We start from the raw sequence: 20,678 nt of genomic DNA on the forward strand, positions 1-20,678 counted from the left end.
GCTTCAGTGCACCGCTCACAGATCGGAGGGGACGTTGCTCTCTCATGTTTTTTCATGATTGCTGAACATTGGCAAAGTTGACAGGCAGTCAGACGCTGTTTGACAGTTACCCATCAGCCTGAATACAGATTTGCACACCATCATTTGAGTCCATATCATTATTTTGTTTTTTTTTACCTCACCTCAGTCCATACACTAGATATTTATATAAACCCCAACTACAGTTTCAGATTTGTGAACACCACCAGCTGCCCCTCCCGTCATATGGAAACAGGCAACATCACAGCCTCCAATCTGGTATTAGCGGCAACATGATGATGCATTTCTAGTATCCAACAAACCCAACTTTCCTTTCATAAGTCATCATGACATGTCTTGAGTTGATTCATCGTTGTGGAAACTTGAACTTATAATAACTTTACATAATCAAGTGTAAAACACAAAGCCTTTTTCCATTTACTGTACTTCGCCACGTTTTTTTTTCCTACCCCAGCATCCTGCGTCAGTCTTAAATATGTTTAAGACTGATATGCAGGATTAAAGGCAGTGACACGTTTCCTCAGCTTCTAATGATGAGAAATGGGGTCCGACATCAACACGAAAATCTGATCTGTCTATTTCATGACAGATTTCTGTATTTGTGCACATGCTCTTGTCATTGGTTTAAAATGGGAGGGGCTTGGTTGGAAGAAGGTGATGTCATAATTTCACCAATCAGAATTTAGCCGTATTTGACAAAGGCTGAGGAGCTTCTCACTCGTGTTTCCAGGCCACTGTCAATCAAATCTGATCAGACCACACCCACACTGTCCTGAAGAAGAGTTTTTAAAGTGGTTAATTATCAGAATAATCAAAGCTTAGTCATGAGTAATGAATGATAATAAGAAAAACAGGCTTTGAAAACAGGTTTAGAGTTACTGTGTCTTAACTATGTTTAACAAATGAATAACTCTGTGAACTACAGTATACAGTGAGAGGAACAAGTTTGCAGTTGTATAAATCTATATCCTCCACACTTGTGTTGTCTTGAGACCAGTTGCAGCTTCGTTTGCAGCTACTGTTTTATGAGCCTTGTCATTGCACTGTGTGTTTAAGCCTGCCTTGTCCAGTTCAGAGGAGTCTGCACTGTGTCTTGAGTTGAGGCCAGGCCAGAACTGGGCACCCAATCGCCCATATAATGGCTTCCCCAGCTGGAGGAGGAGGTCAGAACGAGGCCAAGCCTTCCTCTAACCCTGTCGCTCTGTGACAATAGAGACATTCTGCCAGGCTTCGCTTTGTTCTCTCTCGCTGCTGAAAGCCTGTTTCAACATCTCTGCTGTTACCGCCACTCAAACTGTGCAGTGTGCTCTCTCCTCTGGAGGGGGGTGTGGTTAGCTGACGGGTTAGGAGGGATGTGTAAACATGTGCATCCTCTCACTTGTCTACCTCTTCAGCGTAAACACCTGTGCTGCAAAAGTGATGCTCCATCTCCACCTAGAATATAAACTGTGAAGTTCTTCATTTGTTACAAAAGAACAAATAGATCTTTATAAAAAAAATTAGCAGCTTAGCCGTTAGCCCAAGTCTGTCAGTAATACTCTTTGAAGGTTAAATCATCTGCAAGCCTTTTAACCTAAGCTGCAAATGAAGCTATAGTGCATGACCAAACTTTGAACTTACAATGCCTGTGAGCCATGTGTGCCTGACCTGTTTGTGTGAGTGTGTGTGTGTGTGTGTGTGTGTGAAGGCTCATGGATTCATACACTCAGGTGGAAGTAGTTGTGATGACAGCTTAACAGCCAAGTTGGGTCGGCCCCGAGAGTTAAGCTTATTGGCTAATTAACAAGGTCTTGGCTCTGGCACTATGTTTGCTTTCCTCTATGGGATTGGCAGCTTGAGCTGTGATTGTGTATAGGCAGAGGCTTTGTGTCTGTATGTGTGTGTGTGTGTGTGTGTGTGTGTGTGTGTGTGCATATAGAGCAGCATTTGGGACACTGATGAAGTCCTCTCAGAACTATGAGGGGCACAGAACAGCATGGTGTGTGTAGAAAGGCTTTACTCTACCCAAACATAAACGTCATTCTTTTATCTTGAACTTTTAATCTACACACTGAAGCTGCATGTGGTGGTCAGCACTGCTCTCCTCGGCTCTGCCAACAGCCCAACTCCCTCCGGACTCCTTGTGGTTGGTTTCAATCTCCTCCCCTGTAATTGATAGGGATCTCTTTACTAATAATCAGCCACAGCCTGTTTGTCTTGAATACAAATACAGGCAGAGGGATATGCCTGGTAGCCCTCTCCTGCTCAGGTTGGCCGCTGGCCAGCCAGCATATGGTGTGGGCGCATGCAATGTGGTTTGTCGGAACAGTTTTGAATCTCGTCCAAAAGAATCATATTAAATAGTGATTTTATCAAGTCCTCATTTTTTTACTAGGATTTCAGTGAGATGCCAAATTGTTCACCTGATAATTTTAGCATCTGGCGAAGGCAGACATGATATAACTGTAATGAAAGATGGATCAGGATGGACTTAAATCTGCTGAAATACAAACTGTTTCCAGTGAACCGTCACACGCAGGGCTTTGATGCACATTACACTGTATCTCACATTTACTTTTCATTTTAAAAAAATGCAGTTTTTTTCTAAAACAAGTATCAGCTGTTAAATGTAATAATGCAACAATACAAATGATATAGAAATATAAAAAACAACATCAGCAGCACAAATAATTTCTTTTATAAATTAATCTGAAGGTCTCTGGTGCATAAGCACAACTGATGCTGTGTCTCAAATCGTGCACTGTCACACTCACACTTTTTGAGTGCATAAGTGCGTTCACATTGACAAGTACAGCAAAATGCAGTGCACTGTAAGCACCTGGATGGTGCGCTCAAAACAATCAAAAAATTGGACAGTTTCCACCCTCAGTGGTTGCCATCTTGACCACGTAGCATAAGGGGAGATGCCTCGGGCGACCAAGGACGTAGGACACATGGTCTGGGCCAGTGGCGGTGTAATTTCCATGCCACATGACACAGGAAAGTAAAACATTCATTTTCAAGTCAAGTGAGCAAAGCAGCCAGCAGATATTTTTGGCAAGTGACAATTGAGGTCACATGTTGCGATCATCATTTCCAGAGAGTGCACAACAGCAGCGTTAGATTTGGGACATCACTACCTTGTCAGACGTCTTGCGATATGCCACTGAGCGTACGGTGTACACAGTGAACTACATGTGAGTGTACTGACCGATTTGAGACGCAGCACTGATTTACAGTTTTCAGTACAGCTCTGAACTTGAAACATTAGACTGCTGTGAGCATCGTCTTCTGATCACTGAGAATGCAGCAACATTTCGATTTGTGGGCACATAAAAATTAATTTGGAAATCAGTTCTTCTTAAAAAAATAGGAGCGCTTTTCAAAGAAAAACCAAATGCCAGATAATTCTTGAGTTTTGCAAAACTATTTTATGGGGAAGCATAAAAGCATTTGTCTGTTAGAGTTTCAAGAGATGATACAAAGAGCAGAAGTGTCACATGTATATTCTCCCTCTCCATCTCATCCTGTCCACTGTTCTGATGTGGACGTGTCAATAGGACCATGATTGGGGCAGTGTGGGGTGGTCAGCTGAGGAGCGACCCCCCTCCCACCCCCACCCACATCTTTCCTCTGTGACCCAAACCCACGCCAGCTCCCCCGAGGGCCCGACCCAAAACAACGATTCTATTGTGTCTGAACCGCACATTACGCTGTGTGGACGTATGTGTGTGTATGTCTGTGTCGATGTGTGTGCGTGCTAAGTAGGGTAGGGTTTCATGTAACATGCCTAAAGTGGAACCAGCAGCCCGGGTCTTGAACTGGTGTTTTGGAAGCGTGCATTTGACAAAGAAGCAATTTTGCACCCTGGATGTGAGGGTATGATTGTTTTATTTATTCAGTATCAAGACATAGTTGAATTCAAAAGTATCCAAGTTCACTGATGAAAAGTTTTTCTCCATCCAATCTAAATACAAGAGAGAAAGGTCACTTCTATTCACAAACAGACTATTTACATTTATTTAAACAAAAAAAAAAAAGAAGAAAAAAAAAGAAACCCTGAACAATTTTGAGCGGACACAAAAAGAAATAAAATAAGTAATAATATGAGCGCTCCATCATTAACCAGTGAATAGATGTTTTATTTAAATGAATTAAATAGTGTGAATTTATTTATTATTTTAATCTGTTTGACCTTGTTGCTGCTGTGGCGCGTCATATGCCCAGGCTACAGTAGAGTTTTTAAAGCCCGGCAGTCGCTCCATTGTTCTCCAGCTCTCACACAAAGAACTGAGGTGGAAAATATCTGTGAATGTCAGGGCTTTCATTTCCTCTTAAAACAAGTGACAGTTGAGAAATGAAATCGGCCACTAAGAAGATGAGCCATCTGTCTAAGTGTTGTCTCAGTCAGAGCACCTTCATCAGGCCTCATCTTAGCTTTAGTCTAATTTCGAACTCCGTGTCTTTCCTCGGTGGACAAACCTTCACCCTGTGGTTCCTTGAACGCTCAGTGGTGGTTGGTGTGTGCGCTGTACTGTGAGGCGGGTCTGACCTCTCAGGCTGCACAGTGGGGATCAGCAGCCCGGCTTTTCTAGCATTAAACTCACACCTTCAGTAGAAACACTATCCTTTGTCCTAATTCATGGCTGCAGGGCTTCAACCCTGCGCCTTCTCCAGCGCAGCCACCTCATATCACATACACACATACACACAGACACACATACACACATACACACAGACACACATGCACACGTACACGTACTTTACACTGCTGGGAGAACTGTAAGTATTTTTAGCGCGGGTGGCCCATAGTGGGAATCAAAGCCCCAGCCGGTCGATGCTGAGGCCTGGCTTAATTCTCTAATCTGGAGGTGAAATAAATATAGTGATTACATTTTGTATGCATTAAAGGTCAAAGGTCATAGCTTCAATAACATATCAAGTAAACTCACTGTAAACCCAAAAATGCTTTTAATTGATCTTCAGTCTCTACAAAATGTTTTTTTTTTCAGGTCAGTAGATTAAAATACTAAAATAATTGAAATAACCTTGCATTAATTTAACCCAACATGCTCGGCAGCTTACAAAACTATTTTATGAATTGCCTTTTAAACATGTTGTAGGGATCCAGCGTGATACAGTAAAGTCAGTGTAACATTCTTTTTGTTGTGGTTCTGTTATAAGCTTCATAAATGAACCTGGATTAGAAAACTGGCTGAACTTTTTAAGCTTCAGCTGTGTTTGCTACCACAAACAAATAAAGACACCATACTCACCCTGACTCACTCCAATATGCTCTCTCCTGCAGTTTACCAGAGCATAAACAATAACAAAGATAACAATAAGACTTTTGATTATCGATTCATCGCTGGAGTCATTTTTAGAAAAACCACTGGTTCCACCTTCTCCAGTGTCATTATTTGCTGGTTTTTCTTATTCTTCTGTGAGAGTGACCTGAATGTTGTTGGGTTTTGAAGTGTTAGCCAAACAAAACAAGCTATTTCATATATGTTTTTTGGGAAACTGTGATGAGCATTTTCACTGTTTTGAGACATCAGACCAACCGATTAAATGAGAAATTGAGAAAATAATCGGATCAAAAATAGTAATACTACATCCCTCCAAGCTTTTGTAGCCTTTTATTACTTGTTATAGCACAAACTCCCTGAGTCATGGGAGTGTTTTGTCACATCAGTTTTGAGAAAACTGTAATATAATGGTAATATTCTTTCCTAGAGGAATTAAAGTTGATTCTACTGTTGCACAGTTTTATTAGGTCAACCTGAATTAGAGCATCGTGCAAAGAAAACATGTGGCTCCTAGAAGTGGCCTGCTCTGTCAGGATAGACTGGGGTTAACACGCGCGCACGTGTGTGTGTGTGTGTGTGTGAAGGGGGGTGTTGTATGAAAAGAGGGTTACACAGGACCCTACTATCTCTCAGAAACCCACCTTTCCCCCCGCCTTTCCCCCCGCAGCCAGGAGGGCAGGCTGCTTTCTCAGGCCATGTTCTGCGACAAGAGAGTCTGGGTGTCATCTGACAGATGAAAATAGTGTGTGTGAAATGGAGACCGTGCTAACACGCAGCCAGGCTAACCACTCTGCAGTTTAATGGTTTTACAACACTGAGTGAGCAGCGCGAGACCGTTGAATGTGTGTCTGTGTTTGTGCGTGTGTGTGTGTGTGTATGTGTGTGTGTGGTATGTGTGTTATAAACCCTCTCTGTGGCATTAAACGTCTCGGCAGTGTAGCGGTATTCTTTAATCAGTGTGTGTGGTGCTCATGTATGTTCTTCAGTGCAACAGTATTCTCACATCAGTGTGAGTGTGTGTGTGTGTGTGTGTGTGTGTGTTTCCTCCTCCTGGCTGGCCTGTCTTCTCATGTTTGGACATATGTTGAGTTTTATTTCACTGAGACATCAATCCTGCTGGCCAGCTGTTAGGACAGCTGCTCTCTCTGTGCCTCTCTTGCTCTGTTTCTCTCTTTCACCCTCACTCTCACTTTATCTCTGAATCTTTCTCTCTGTGTCTACCTCTTTCTCATCCCTTTTTCTTTAAATCACTGTCTTCCTATCCTTCTATCCTTGTCTCTGTTTGTTGGTTTGTTTGTTTCTTTTTTCTTTTTTCTTTCTTTCTTTCCTTTCTTTCTTTCTTTCTTTCTTTCTTTCTTTCTTTCTTTCTTTCTTTCTTTCTTTCTTTCTTTCTTTCTTTCTTTCTTTTTCCTCCCTCTCTCCGATGCTGTGGGGTTTGCAGCTGAAGTCGCACCACTGACATAAATTTGGAAGTGCAAAGTGTAGCTGTCAGCTTCCATTTACACACACTCAGTAGCGAAGTGAAGACACAAAATGTTTTTTTTCCGCCGTGTGTGTGTTACACAAACATCAGGCACCTGCTAGAACATTGGCCTTTGTTATTTTTAACATTAACTAATTTTTCAGATTAATGTTTTTTTCTCTTTACCTTGGCTTTCGGCTGCAGACTCCGCAGTTCCTGAGCCTCTGGCACAGTACAGCGCGTGTGTGTGTGTGTGTGTGTGTGTGTGTGTGTGTCTGTGTGTGTTTGTGTGAGTGAAAGAGACACTGTTTCCATCCAAATGTCAAGTGAATTATAAGGAAAGCTTTGAAATATCACCAAATATAAAACAGATAAAACAGTCAAATGGATTGGCTTCTTGCTTGAAAGAATTGTTATTGTTCTCCCTAATATTGAAACGAAGGTCATATTTCCTGGCTGCACCTGAAGTCAAACACAGAAAAATAATCTATAATGACCATACAACCACAGTGGAGACTTGTCTCGTCATTACATATCAGAAACAGCTTATCTGATATTTCAGAGAAGGTGTGCTGACACTTTCAGACACAGTTCAGCTGCTTGATGACATGGACCCAAACTTTACAGAAAACGTGACAAGAAGCTTGTCCACTGCAAAGAGGTGTAATAACATTATCAGCTGCAATAGAGAAGAAAAGTTGGCTGAGTTATTTTGTCCAGTTTAAAAGTCCAGTTTATTTTCTGCACAGACAATGATAAGTGGGGCACCACTGGAACTTTATCCCAGTTTATTCATCAGTGCAAGAGATGAACAGCTGCATTTGAAAACATGTGGTTCTGTGATTTAAAGTCAAAGATACACGCCGTTCTAAATAAAGAGAAGTTATAGTAATAGTTTAAAGGTCCCATACAGTCTAAAGGTAGATGACCATGTGTAGTGTGATTATAAATCAGGTCTTGCATCTATATTAATACAGTGAAAGTATCAAAGTGCTCAGTCCACAGAGAAATGCACACAGCCTGTATTCAGAAACTGAGCCTTAAAACCAGCCGTCAGGACTTCTGGAACTTTGTGATGTCACAACAAAGCAGTCACCACTCTCAGTCAGGCCCCAAACTCCGCCCACCTGGACCCACCATCCAGCCTTGCCGGATTTGGTTTCTCTGAGTGTTTACCTGAAATCCGCTATATTTTTGTTTGATTACTCATAAAACCGTGAGCCAATCAGAAGAGAGGAGGGTCTGAGCCCCTCTTCTGATTGGCTCATTGACCTGTTGTTACTAGAGCTCCAGAGAGAAGCCTGAGAGAGGAGATGTAAAACTACACTGAGATGGTTTTTGGTTCTTAAAACTACAAATATATCTTGTTATGTATCAACACTTCAAATAAAACAATGAAAGAGAAATATGGACCTTTAACATTTTGGGTCATTATGCTAAGCTAAGCTAAGCTAACCACCTGCTGACATCTCTCTCTTCATATTCAGCTCACAGACATGAGTTCCCAAAATGTTGAACTATTTCTTTAACTCCAACTTTGGTAAGAAACATCTGTGAGCATCAGTCGAAGATAAATATTATGCCTTCAAACAAACCAGATAAAATATTCAGCAATTTATCCAGTTCACTTTCAGATTCTGAGGGATGAATTTGGCAACTATGACAACAAACTTCTCCATAGCAACGACAGCTGACCCTTGCGGCTGTTGAACCAAAGTGCTGGAAAAACCACAATTTCCCCAAAATTAAAATTCATATAAGTAAAACTGGTGGCGGTAACTTAAATCTTGTTACCAGGAGAGTCCAGTGATTATTGTCTTGAGAAACACTGCGGATAACATTAAAACTAAATGTCGACATGGCACTATTCTACAGCTTTGCTCTACTTAGGACATTTTACTGAAAATTCGTTCCATGAGAAGCTTCTGTCCACATGGAAACAGAGAGAGAGAAAAACAGAAGGAGGGAAATGCGAGAGACTCAGTCTGAGTGGAAGCCTGTGGCAGACTGTGTTGTTCTTGGCAGTGGCTGTTTGGGAGTGTTGATGCTTGCCCTGCCACACACACACACACACACACACACACACACACACACACACACACAGTAAGTTGCCTGTGGCTCATGTAAAACACCCATAACACCGTCTCTTGGCAGGTTGGCGTAGGGACAGGTGATAAAAGTGTGTTTACCCCAAACACTCGCCGCCTCGCTCGCTGCCTCGGCACTGATTTACTACGACTCTCTGTCTTTATCAACTTCTTATCTCCTTCACCTTTCTTCTGTCTCTCCTTCACTTTATTTTACTGCTCGCTTATCCTGTCTTTCTGGCTCTTCTTCCCGTCTTTCCCTGAAACCATCTGGTTTACAACCAATTAGAAACTGATCTCTGGGTTAAGGGTTACAAAAACTTTCATGTCCAATAATTTTTCATTGAGGAAAATAAAGCAGTTGCCAAATGTTAAAAATAAAACACTTTATCATCAGCATCTATTGGTTTATCATTAATGTATTTCCATGTGTCAATATTCGTACATCATTTGGACGTAAGGCTCCTTACTTTCTTTTTCTCTTATATTCCCTCTTCTTCATTTCTGTACCCCCCCTTTCATTCTTCTTTTCTAGCTCATAACACTGAGTATTTATGGAAGATGAAACAAGCATCTTCATCATCCTACTCCTCAGCTCACCTACCACATCGTTGTATCTTGCCTCTCCTATGTTTTTCCCACTTCCTTTCTTCCTCCGCTCCTCGCCCCATCCCTCCTCACTCCCCCTGCTCCTCTTCGACTCATCCATCTCCGGCATTTCTCCTTCACTTGATAAAAAAGCCGGTGTTCGGACAGCTAGGAATTTTTATCCACCCTCCAATCTAAACAGTACTTGATCCCCGAGTCGGTGGTGGGGACAGATAGCGAGCCATCTAGGGTAAAACATCTCCCTCTCATCCCTCTCTCTTCTTTTACCTCTTCCTCATCCCCCTTCCCCATTTACATCTCACCCCTCCCCCACCCTCCCCACTGTCTCCTCGTCTGATCTGTTTATTGGTACGGGGGGTATAAATTGTGAATCAGAGTACACACAGGCCTGACTTATGCAGATGTGTCTTGGAGTTACAGGTTGTATTTTCCTCCCTAAGTGCTCCCATAAATTGCGGCTCCTAATTTTGTTTTATTCTAGGCCCCGCTGAACGAGCGCACTTTAGGTCCCGTGATGAGAAAAAAAAGCCTCTCATCCCAGCCCCATCCTCCAGCCCCCCCCCCTTTACAGGCTGTAAATATCACCAATTGAACCAAATGTACACAAATACATATCCAGTGGAGCCACTTGTCCAGTAAATCTAAAAAGAATCTGGTGTTTTCCTTTGTCCTGAGGGGAAATTGTATTAATTACCTTATTTTACTGCAGCGAGAGCCATCTGTCTGGAAATACCCGCATGTGGGAAATCATCAGAAATCACTGTCATTTTCAAGTTGTGTCTTTGTGTTGTAGCCGGTCTACCCCCCCCCCCCCCCCCCCCCCCCCCCCCCCCTCCCTCCCCTTTGTTTACATTGATCCCATGTGATCTGGACGGCTGCATTAGCTTATTTACAACAATCAAATCCTACTGTAAACATGCAAGGCTTTAATGGACTCAATGAGGAAGTTGTGCTCGGGCCGGTGGACGGCATCTCATGACTACACAATGGGCCCATACGCACAAACCAAACATTAAGCCATTCACAATAGGCCATGTGCCCTTATGAATGCCTATAGCGCCTTTTGTCAGGATAAAGGCGCCACAAATGAGCTATTGTCTGACTTAACCATTCTAAATCAGGCAAGACCTCAGGGGCATGTTTTCCACACAGCGCCGAAGAATGTATCCCTTTTTGTGTGTGCGTGTATGTGTGTGCGTGTGTGTGTGTGTGTGTGTGTGTCTGTTTGTGTTTTTTGGACATCCTTGGTGACTGAGGGGCCCTGCGTGACCGTGACACTATCTGTGGCGCGTCCGCTGGCATGCAAACCAGAGTGTCACCTCAAACTGAAGTGGTTGAAGGAGTAGATGAATGTGTACAGCATATACAGGTTAAATCCTTAAGATTTCAGTCCTGTTGACTTGGTGTCACCTGTCAACCCTGAAGTTGTGTTCATATACAATTAAACTGTTTTCTCAAGTTACGTTGTGATGGCAACGCATTCGCTAGCTAGATGATGTTTAGAGACGATGTCGGGGTGGATGGTGGGTGACCGTCACACCACAGAACAGAGTTTGCATCCACAGTTCTGTCTTTTTCAAGGTTGAGGCAACAAAAGCACTTGAGTTAAGATTAAGGAAACTGCAGTTTAGGTTGTATTGGAAGTTACTGTGAACTCTTTCTGTTTTAATCCAGGCCAAGATCTTTACATCAGCCTTTAACAAGTGCTATTACAAAGTGTAAAAATGCTGTAGTCACTAATGGATACTATCCTGTAAGATCAGACATTTTGGCTGAAAACAAATACATTGGCTCTGAACATTGTACTGATATGTTAACAACATATCCTATTATATTAAGATAACGTGGTTGCAGTGTTTTCTACAAAATTTACTTGCTGTCGCAAATTAGTTGTATATTAACATAATATCTCGGAGACACCTGCGTCTGTGGTAACTGGCAGTAACTGCAGGTGTAGGTGAAGTGACACATGTACTGACCGCTGAGGACAGCAAACACACCTACTCGGTTGGACGTGCAACAGAAGAAGAACACCTCATGTGCCTGTTTGAGGCACACCTACCAGGAGCTGGGAAGAGTCATTGTGTGTGTGATGTTGTCTTAATAAAGAAGACAGTGACAACGTCCGATGTTATAATCCTCTTCGTCACGTGAAATACATGCATGCATACACTAGGCTTCATCCAGCATGCTCATGCATCATTTCCTGTGAATCTTGAGCCTGAATATGTGACTTCAATCTTGCAAGTGGACACTGACAGGAGCAATGGAATCTTTTTACTTTTACGGCCAATTCTGAAAATTGTTGAGCATAAAAATGATTAAACAGGGGTTGTAAAGTTTTTTGTTTTGTGTATACAGTCTTAATCTGCAAAGAAACTGGTAACTATACCTGTCAAATGAATGTGATGGAGTTAAAATTACAATATCTCTGTGTGAAATTGACTGACGTGAATGTAGCATAAGATGGACAAATGTAACTAGTAATATAAATGTATTCAGTTACATTTCACTACTGACACCTGTCAGCTTGCGCACTCCACTCTGTGCACATCTTTCTGTGTCTTCACGGACAATTCACTCTCATCACGCTCAGACTCATGCTCGTACATGTGCAGATGTGTATGTCTCCGTTCGTCTCTCTGCCATCCGCCTGGTGAAGAATTGAAAAGTTCCCATTGTTGGAGTAAAGTTCACAGCAGGACTCTGACTGAACAAATGAGACCTTATGAATCTTATGAGACCACGTGTCTCTGATGTCTATTATCCTGAGGCTATGAGACACATTGTGAGAAAGAAAACAGCCACAAATAAGACCCTGTGTCAAAAACAATGCAGACATTCTCATTTGGTCAGCTGGATGGCTGCTGCGTTTTTTTTTTTTTTTTTTTTTTTGAGGACAGGAAGGAGGAGGAGACGGTTCCTTGTTTTTATTTTTGGAAATCGAACAATTCATAGGAATTGGTTCTTTTCTCTCTTGTACTTTTTATCTGTCTCTTCTTTTTCATTGCCCACTTTATCCTCCTCTGTCTTTCACTCTCTTTAGTGGCTTTAACAGTTTTATGCTTCATCTTTTTAAAATACATCAAATCTTTTTTAATTACTTCAAAACCATTTACAAATCTGAACAGTTGTCATTTCAAGAATGTGACACTGATAAATTTGGATTTTTTTCGGTTGATGTCAAACTTCATTGGCCTCAGTGACTATCAGGTCCTTGATGAGTCGGTATGGAAAGCTCTTTAAAGACAACCGAAAGTAAAGGCGATTATTTTCTGTCTTTGTGTAGAACCATCTTGCATGGAGAGGCTTCTGTCTAAAGACTGGAAGGAGCGTGTTGACCGGCTGAATGCCAACGAACTGCTGGGGGAGGTCAAAGGTAAGAGTCAGAGAAAAAAATGCACACCAAGGCCACAGCTAAAACTAAAAGAAAGAAAGAAAGAAAGAAAAAAAGATGAAAGAAAGAAAGCTTTAAAAGAAAACTTGCATATCCTCAGCAGGGGGAGGGTCCTCTGCTTATTGTCTGTGCTTGACCAAAAAACCAACATCATCATTAGAAAACAAGCAAATGGTATGTGCACAGAAAAAGGACACTGTTCCTCAAAGCTAAATTAGAGGGTAAGAAACGGTCAGATGTGCTGTAATTCTCTCCTCCATGTGTACACGTACATTGAGCATGCTTCTGCATATGAAAGCAAGAGAGAGTAAACGGTCTCCAGGCCTCCTACCTGTCACTATAGAAAGAGCAGTGGCGGCTGCTTTAAACAGCCCAGGTTGCAATTGTAACTTTGATTAAAGGGTGTGTGTGTTTGAGGGGAGAGGCTACACTTGCTCCAATATTTTTGTCCGCATCAGCAAATAGCGTTTATGAAGCTATAAATCGCAGCAAGGCAAATGTATTCTTGACCTGCTCTGGTATTCAAAAGTGAAAATAGCAGCATTGTGGGGGGAGGGGTCTCATGTTAAAGTGGAGAGCGAATGAGATGCATGTCATCCCCTGAAAATAAAAGAAGGCAGTCATTTTTAATGATATGACTAGAAAGAAAAGTTTATTTTTTGTCTTACTCTCGTCATGTCTGATTGTTTTCTCTTGCCTGTAAAGTGTAGGTATAGGTAATTGGTGTATTGATTACTTCATGATAAATGCTGTACGTACAGTATACAATTAACTGCATCACCTCTATATATTCAATTTTTTGTTTTTAAGCAAAAAAACAGGAGACTATCATTTTTATTTTAAACACTAAAATGATGTAAGTCGCATTTTTTTTTTTTTAAATTCAATTAGACAAAAATGTCAGCAAAACACATTTTACAAATACCATTTGCAGAAACTGTGTGGTTTACTGATGACTTTCACCCGAACTGGTGAATAATGAACCACTCATTTCCATTTTCTGTCAATGCTTTTTTTTTTTTTTTTTTTTTTTTTTTTTTTTTTTTACTTTCTATAGTGATTAATATTCTTAATCATCCTTGTTACCGTATTGCACCGTATTGTTTTCTTCCTTTAGTGGTGAATATGTGAGAAATAAAATTAGAATTCAGTTAAACTGAGCTGCTCTTTTTAGAAACCTGGGTCGTTGTTTTTTTCATAAAAATGACATTTAAAGGCAGTGAGCCTCAGGCAGTGATGCTCACTGTTTCTAGTAAGTGCTTGCTGCTTCTAGTAAGTGATAGGAAAGAGAAAACAATGTTTGTTTGATATCCCACTCATTTCCACTGAAATGTTATGTTGAGGTTTTTGTAACCATGACTCAGTTTATAACTCAGTCACGAGCAGAGAATCACAGCAGCTGCAGTTTTCTTGAATTATGATGATCATCAGCGATTTTCTCTTACACCTGCTGAATGAAAGACAATTAATAGACAGAGGTGAAATACATGTAACTTTATGAAACTGAGAAACGCTTCCTGCTCCCTGAGCTCCAGTGAATTCTGTCTAACATTAGTTGGTAACGGCTCTGCAGTCGAGCTCCACTCAGTGAGAGAAACCGTTTGTGATCGTCTCCCGTTAAAATGAGAAGCATTTCCTCTGTGGAAAGAGGGAGAAAGAGACTACAGAGAACCTCCTGCAGCAGAACAGCACTGACATTGACTCTCACTCCACTCTCTCTCTTCACACTGACACCCTCCATCTGCACACACACAAACACACACGCACACACACACACACACACACACACACACACTTAATTTATTTCTTTTTTATGTTATATTTTTTTGCCTTTATTTTTGATATGTATGGTGAGAGAGAGAGGGGATGACATTCAGCAAAGGCCCGTGAGTCAGACTCAAACCCATGGCCGCTGCAGTCAGAAGTAAGTCCATGTGGTACACGCTCTACCCCCCCCCCCCCCCCCCACTCAAACACCTTTTTCGAAGCATCACAGGGCTAATCTGTTACAGAGCTCATCNCGCTCTTCTCCCCCCCCCCCCCCCCCCACTCAAACACCTTTTTCGAAGCATCACAGGGCTAATCTGTTACAGAGCTCATCACTCATTAAGAGACAGTCTAGATTAATGTGCCAGAGAAGAGTAGAAACTATATCGTTTTGGACTAAATTGTAAATTGAATTCATATGATTTATTTTCATTTAAAAGTTGTAGAATATTTTAATGTGAATTTGGAGCTCTAATCTAAATCCAGGTCAATGCTGGATCACTCTCCTTACAGACCTTTACACTTACAGTTTTCTTTTTCTGTTTATTTTACATGAAAGTAGAGGAAATGATAGGCTTTTTTGTTGGGTTAACCTTAAATCCATCCTGCTGACCTCTGTCTCTCAGACTCCATTAAATATCTCTTAATACATTTAAGTTTAAAAAAAAAAAAAAAGTTTTGAAGTTGAAGTATTTTTCAAGACAAAGATAACATGCACACTGGAAGCTTTTTATTCAGGCTTTTTGCTGTAAATTAAAAATGCAAGGTCATTCAGTTTTCCACTTATATTTTAGTGAGTCTGTTTATGTCTCACTGCTGTAGGTTTTATTTTCTTTTTTTCTATCAGCTCATAAAAAAAAAAAAAAAAAAACTAGACACACTTTTTATTTATTTATTTATTTGGTGTGTGTTTGTGTGTGTTTTTGCTTTGCAGAGCTATTGCAGCTCTTGTGACTTTTACCCACTTAGAGAGGGCAGGTTACTTCTTATCCCTTGTGAAAATTTATTTGCCCCTGAAATCTGTAAATAAATCACTAATTTATTCCTGATAAGCTCTCAGATCATCACTCATATAAAACACAGGTTAGCTGATACAATTTGACTTGACTTTTCTCTCAAGTCTGATGAAGATCAAGAGGAAGAGGCAAAAACAAAGGTATTAAATTAGAGGAAAAATGCTGAACTTGCACCCTGAGTTGAGTCTGTCAGGAAGTACTTACTTCCAAGTGCTGTACAGATTTAATGTCTGTCAGTGGGCGTGGCAGAGAAGAACCCCACCTATGGTCCTATTGTATGTCTAACCCTAAGTAAATATGTCTTAATATCTTAACATACCACTTGGACTGGTGAAGCATGTGTGGAGATAATCTTATCTCCTAGAAATGGTAGAAATTAAACACATCTAAAGAGCAAAAGCAAATATGTTTTGAAGGGAACGTAATGCAACAAGTCCTTAAACCTAAACAGCCATTTATCATCTATACCTATGCTACAACCCGTAGGAGCGTATCTGTGGCAGGTGAACTGGACCTTCATGCTCATGGTGCGGTTAAGGTTCTAGAATGGATGTGGTTAAAAAAAATGAGTCATTGTCAAAGGGGCAGCGCCCTCTCGTATCGGGGTCAATCGTTTTGTTGACCCACCCACCCCGACCTCCATATGTGGACTTTGTCACCAGCCTTCTTCCTCTGTTCCTATAGTAAATAATACAGCCCCTACAGGTTGCCTAACAATGAAACGTAACTGGGTCATAATAAGCTGCTTGCACAGATGACCTATAGGGTCATTTTTATAGGAGGACAGTCCATGATAATGTTTTCTGTTAACATAGGGAGGAACTGTTGTTAATTAACAAATCTGGCAGGTTGCAAAACACCTCCCTGTGACTCTGGTGTGGTAGATAAATGCAGAGTTTCATTCACTCAAAAAAACATTGCCCCTAAACATAATCCAGCCAGCAATTAAGTTTGTCACCACAATATAATTGAAAAATCATTCAATCAATATAGTGATATATAAAGTTGATTTCTAGGAGACAGGGTTGGTCAAAGGGGCACATCCTGGATTTAAGTGCTTCCTGAGAGGCTTAGGAATGGGCAAGAAAGTCCTGATGAAATGACAGATGAATTCTGACTATATTTAATATACAATGATAATAGCTAGCATTACATGCTCACATGAAAACACATGATCATTTTTATTGTGGTAAATACTAGCTTCATGCTAGCTTCTTTATGCGTGTAATTCAATATTTCTGTTAAAAGTAAATATATGATATTATATTTTATTTTATATTTTATTTATTTTATATATTTTTATTTTTTATTTAAGTACATTTTGACTGAGATTCAGTGCTGGCAACCAGAACCAAGACAACAGCATACTTGTCCTATACATACACCTGAAATGTGCAGTATATCAATTTCTTGTGTGCTAATTATATAAACATATAAACATGCATAAATAAAGCATGTACCCCTTACATGCATGTGCAAAAAGGATCTCTCTGACACACACACACACACACACACACACACACACGCATACATCCTTTCTTTACTATATTTGTGGGGACCTGTCATTGACATAATGCATTCCCTGCCCCCTTACTATAACCTTAATCACAAGTGAATGCCTAACCCAAGCCTAATTCTAACCTGAGTCCTAAAACCAAGTCTTAACCCTGAAACAGCCTTTTAAACTTGCGGGGTCCAGCATTGTGTTCCCCACAGTTCTGTCTGACCCCATAAGTATAGTGTGCTCCTTTGGTCCCCACAAATATAGTAGAACACACCCACCCCCACACACACACATGAAAATACACACACAGGGATGCCTCTGTTCGTCCAGCTGTGTCCTGACCAACGTAACGCTCTTATTGAATTCAAGCGTCAAAGTCTTTTATTTCTTCTTCTTGATGGCTGAAATGAAGCCCGGCCTGACTGACCTAAATACACAAACTCAACTGTTGCTCTGTGTCTCCTCAAACAACAACCTGAACCTATTTGTTCAGTGGCAGTTATTTTTAGGGTGAGGAAAAGCGATGACCTCCTTTTTTGCATTGATACATTCATCAGCGATGACAAATGCATTTCAACACATTTGTAATGTTCAGTATATACATACATATGTATCTATATATTTTTAAACTCTTGCAGTGAAGACTTGTAAAGAAACATGCTTGTATGTCCTGCTTCACACACACACAAAGTGTTGCACACATCTGGGTGTGTGCCCAGAATGACCACACTCTCCTACTGCAACCCCGTGTGCAGCTCCAACAGGGCAACTGTGGGAACCAGGTGACATTTTCACACTTCACTTCAGTTTTGTGATAATTTTCTCACTTTAGCTTTGTGGTGATGATGTTAGCTGCTGTAACCAGTCTGCTAAACAAATCTGTTGCACTAAGCTTTATTTGTTCCCTGTCATTCTCTTCCCTCACACCAGTGCTGTGTTTTTACTCATTTACGGTAGAAGTTGACTGAATATTTTTCATTTTTTTGCTTATTGCAATATAAAACCCTAATGCATAAAAAATAGTTTCTGATGGTTTGTTTAAGTGATATTTCAAAAAACATCTATAAATCAGCTAGTATAATGCAAATAATGTACGAGGATGCATAAGTACCACCAGCTCTTATATAACTCATAAAATTATATAAGTCTAATATGCATTTACAGTGTGTTATAGTCATAAATGAATTTGTTTCTTCTACTTACACACATTTTTGTAACGTGGCATGGCAATACAGCAGTGATGAATTTACACTGAAGATATAAACATGATAAATTATGGAAATAAAACAAAAAGCAGATACAAAAGCAGCTTCATCATTTATTCTGAAACAACTTTTCCATCAGCTAATATTAAACTTTCCAAAACTACTTCACATCACCACAAAAAAAATTAGAAGGTGTTGGATGCAAAAAAGAACAGATGGATGGAAAGTGTCTGATTCTACTGACAGATGTTGGAGCTGGCACATCTGGCAGCAATAATCACACTGACATTCAAGAGTCACTTAAATCAGGCATCTTATCCACTGCAACTTTTCATATATATGCTGCTGGCTGTGTGGGAAAATGAGCTGTTTGTGCGCAGTATGCCTGACTGTGTACAAATTAAACTTGATACTAGGCTATTCTTTGTGCCCTGCTGCCCAAAGGAGATCGTGACACTTGTTTTGACAAAATGATCGTATTTGACTTGGGGCCTGTGGGCTGATGGGAAGCCGAGTGTCAGTGTTTGTTGTGGTGTGACAGCGAGGAGAGGGTTTAGTCATCCAGAGGAATGGTGGGAGTTTGGCGCAGTCGGCATCATGAAACATGACGGTTTGGCAGAAGCTCAGGGCCACATGAGAGTTTGAGGTGTGATGATATGAGTATGTGATGGTTTCTGTTTGGGTGTTTTCATCTGTGGTTCTTGTGCTCGAGTGTGTGTTTTGCGGTGTGTGTGTGTATGTGTGTGTGTGTGTGTGTGTGTGTGTGTGTGTGTGTGTGTGTGTGTGTGTATTTGTGTGTGTATGTGTAAAGGGAAGTGGCTGAGACAAAGTTTTGTCATACATACGTAAAGTGTGTAACTCCAATGAATGAATTAACATATAACTGAATAACAATAAAAATACTCATCCATTTTTTCATACCTTCATTTATAACTTAATAACTAAATAAATATGAATGACTGACACATAATACACACATAAACATAAAGTACACATATTCATAAATAAGCTAATGAAATACATGATATTCATTTTCTGGCTTTAGCAAAATCCAAGCAAAAGAGAAATAGATGTACAATAAAAATGTGAGGTTGTATAAAATACATTGATTACAATGTTTTTAAAGGTCCCATATTTCACACTTTTCCTGTGGTGTGTGTTTTGTGGTTTTAAGAACCAAAAACCATATCAATGTAGTTTCTCTCAGGCTTCTCTCTGGAGCTCTAGTAACAACAGGGCAGTGAGCTGACTGTTTTCTGAGTGATCTATTAAAAATATAGCAGATTTCAGGTAAACACTCAGAGAAACTAAATCCTGCATGCTTGGATGATGGGTCCAGGTGGGCGGGGCTTGGGGCATGTCTGACTGCTTTGTTGTGACATCATAAGTCATAGAAGTCCTGACAGCTGGTTTTAAGGTTCAGTTTCTGAATACAGACTGTGTGCATTTCTCTGTGGACTGAGGCTTTGACGCTTTCACAGTAGTAATATAGATCCTAGACACACGGACATCTACCTTTATACTATATGGGACCTTTAAGGTGTAGCAAAACATTCATTTGCACTTTCTTAGTACATTTTCTGCTGTGGCAATAACAATTTTATTACTTGTGATATTAATACATATTATATATATTGAGATGAAAACATAAACAGAACAGAAAAGCTGGATTTTAATCCCATAAATCTACATTGTGTAATTAGGCATTAACAACTCATGCAGAAGTGAGAGTTTTGACATAAGTCCCGAGCATCCAAACAGACTGAGAAAACACTTAATGGCTTTCTGTTTTGGCTGCTGCCCTCAGCAGGTGTCGGGAATAATCCTGATGGATGGAAAACGGAAAACGTCGGAGATGATTATTGGTGCCAGAAGCACCGAAAGAACGCAAGGCGTCGCGTTTGGAATGCACAACCCATAATCCACGAAGATGAATCATGGCGCTGTAATCGCAGTTGTTGCTATTACACAATAGGCTTTACTTCACTGCAAGGAATGTAGGGAAATAGGAAGAAGTTTGTGTGTGTGTGTGTGTGTGTGTGTTTGTGTGTGTGTGTGTGTGTGTGTGTGTGTCCTGAGGCATGACAGGATTATAAAGTATCCATCAGTGTTGCAAGACTAAATTGGCCAAAGAGATGTAGGGAGGGGTGAAAAAGGAAGAAAAAAGGGAAGAGAAGAGTTGTGATAAGATGAGATAGGAAGAAGTAGGGGAGGAGGGGAGGAAGTGATGAGGAGCGAAAAAGGGAGGAAATGGAGACGAGGTGATTGAGAGCGCTGATTAGAAAAGAGAGGAGGAGATGTGAA

At 40.6% G+C, this 20,678-nt stretch overlaps 1 protein-coding gene across 3 annotated transcripts in view; it reads left to right on the forward strand.

The window, feature by feature from the left end:
• LOC111229733 (transcription factor SOX-6-like) overlaps positions 1 to 20,678 on the forward strand; it is a 116,923-nt gene that overhangs the window by 50,612 nt on the left and 45,633 nt on the right. For all 3 annotated transcript variants that reach the window (XM_022756198.1, XM_022756199.1, XM_022756200.1), the window contains exon 5: positions 12,775 to 12,864. In XM_022756198.1, the coding sequence (XP_022611919.1) occupies positions 12,775 to 12,864 (90 nt within the window). The remainder of the gene's footprint in view (positions 1 to 12,774; positions 12,865 to 20,678) is intronic.

The sequence above is a fragment of the Seriola dumerili genome, unplaced genomic scaffold (assembly GCF_002260705.1).
Source record: "Seriola dumerili isolate Sdu_G_001 unplaced genomic scaffold, Sdu_1.0 BDQW01000242.1, whole genome shotgun sequence".
NCBI classification, from domain to species: Eukaryota; Metazoa; Chordata; class Actinopteri; order Carangiformes; family Carangidae; genus Seriola; species Seriola dumerili.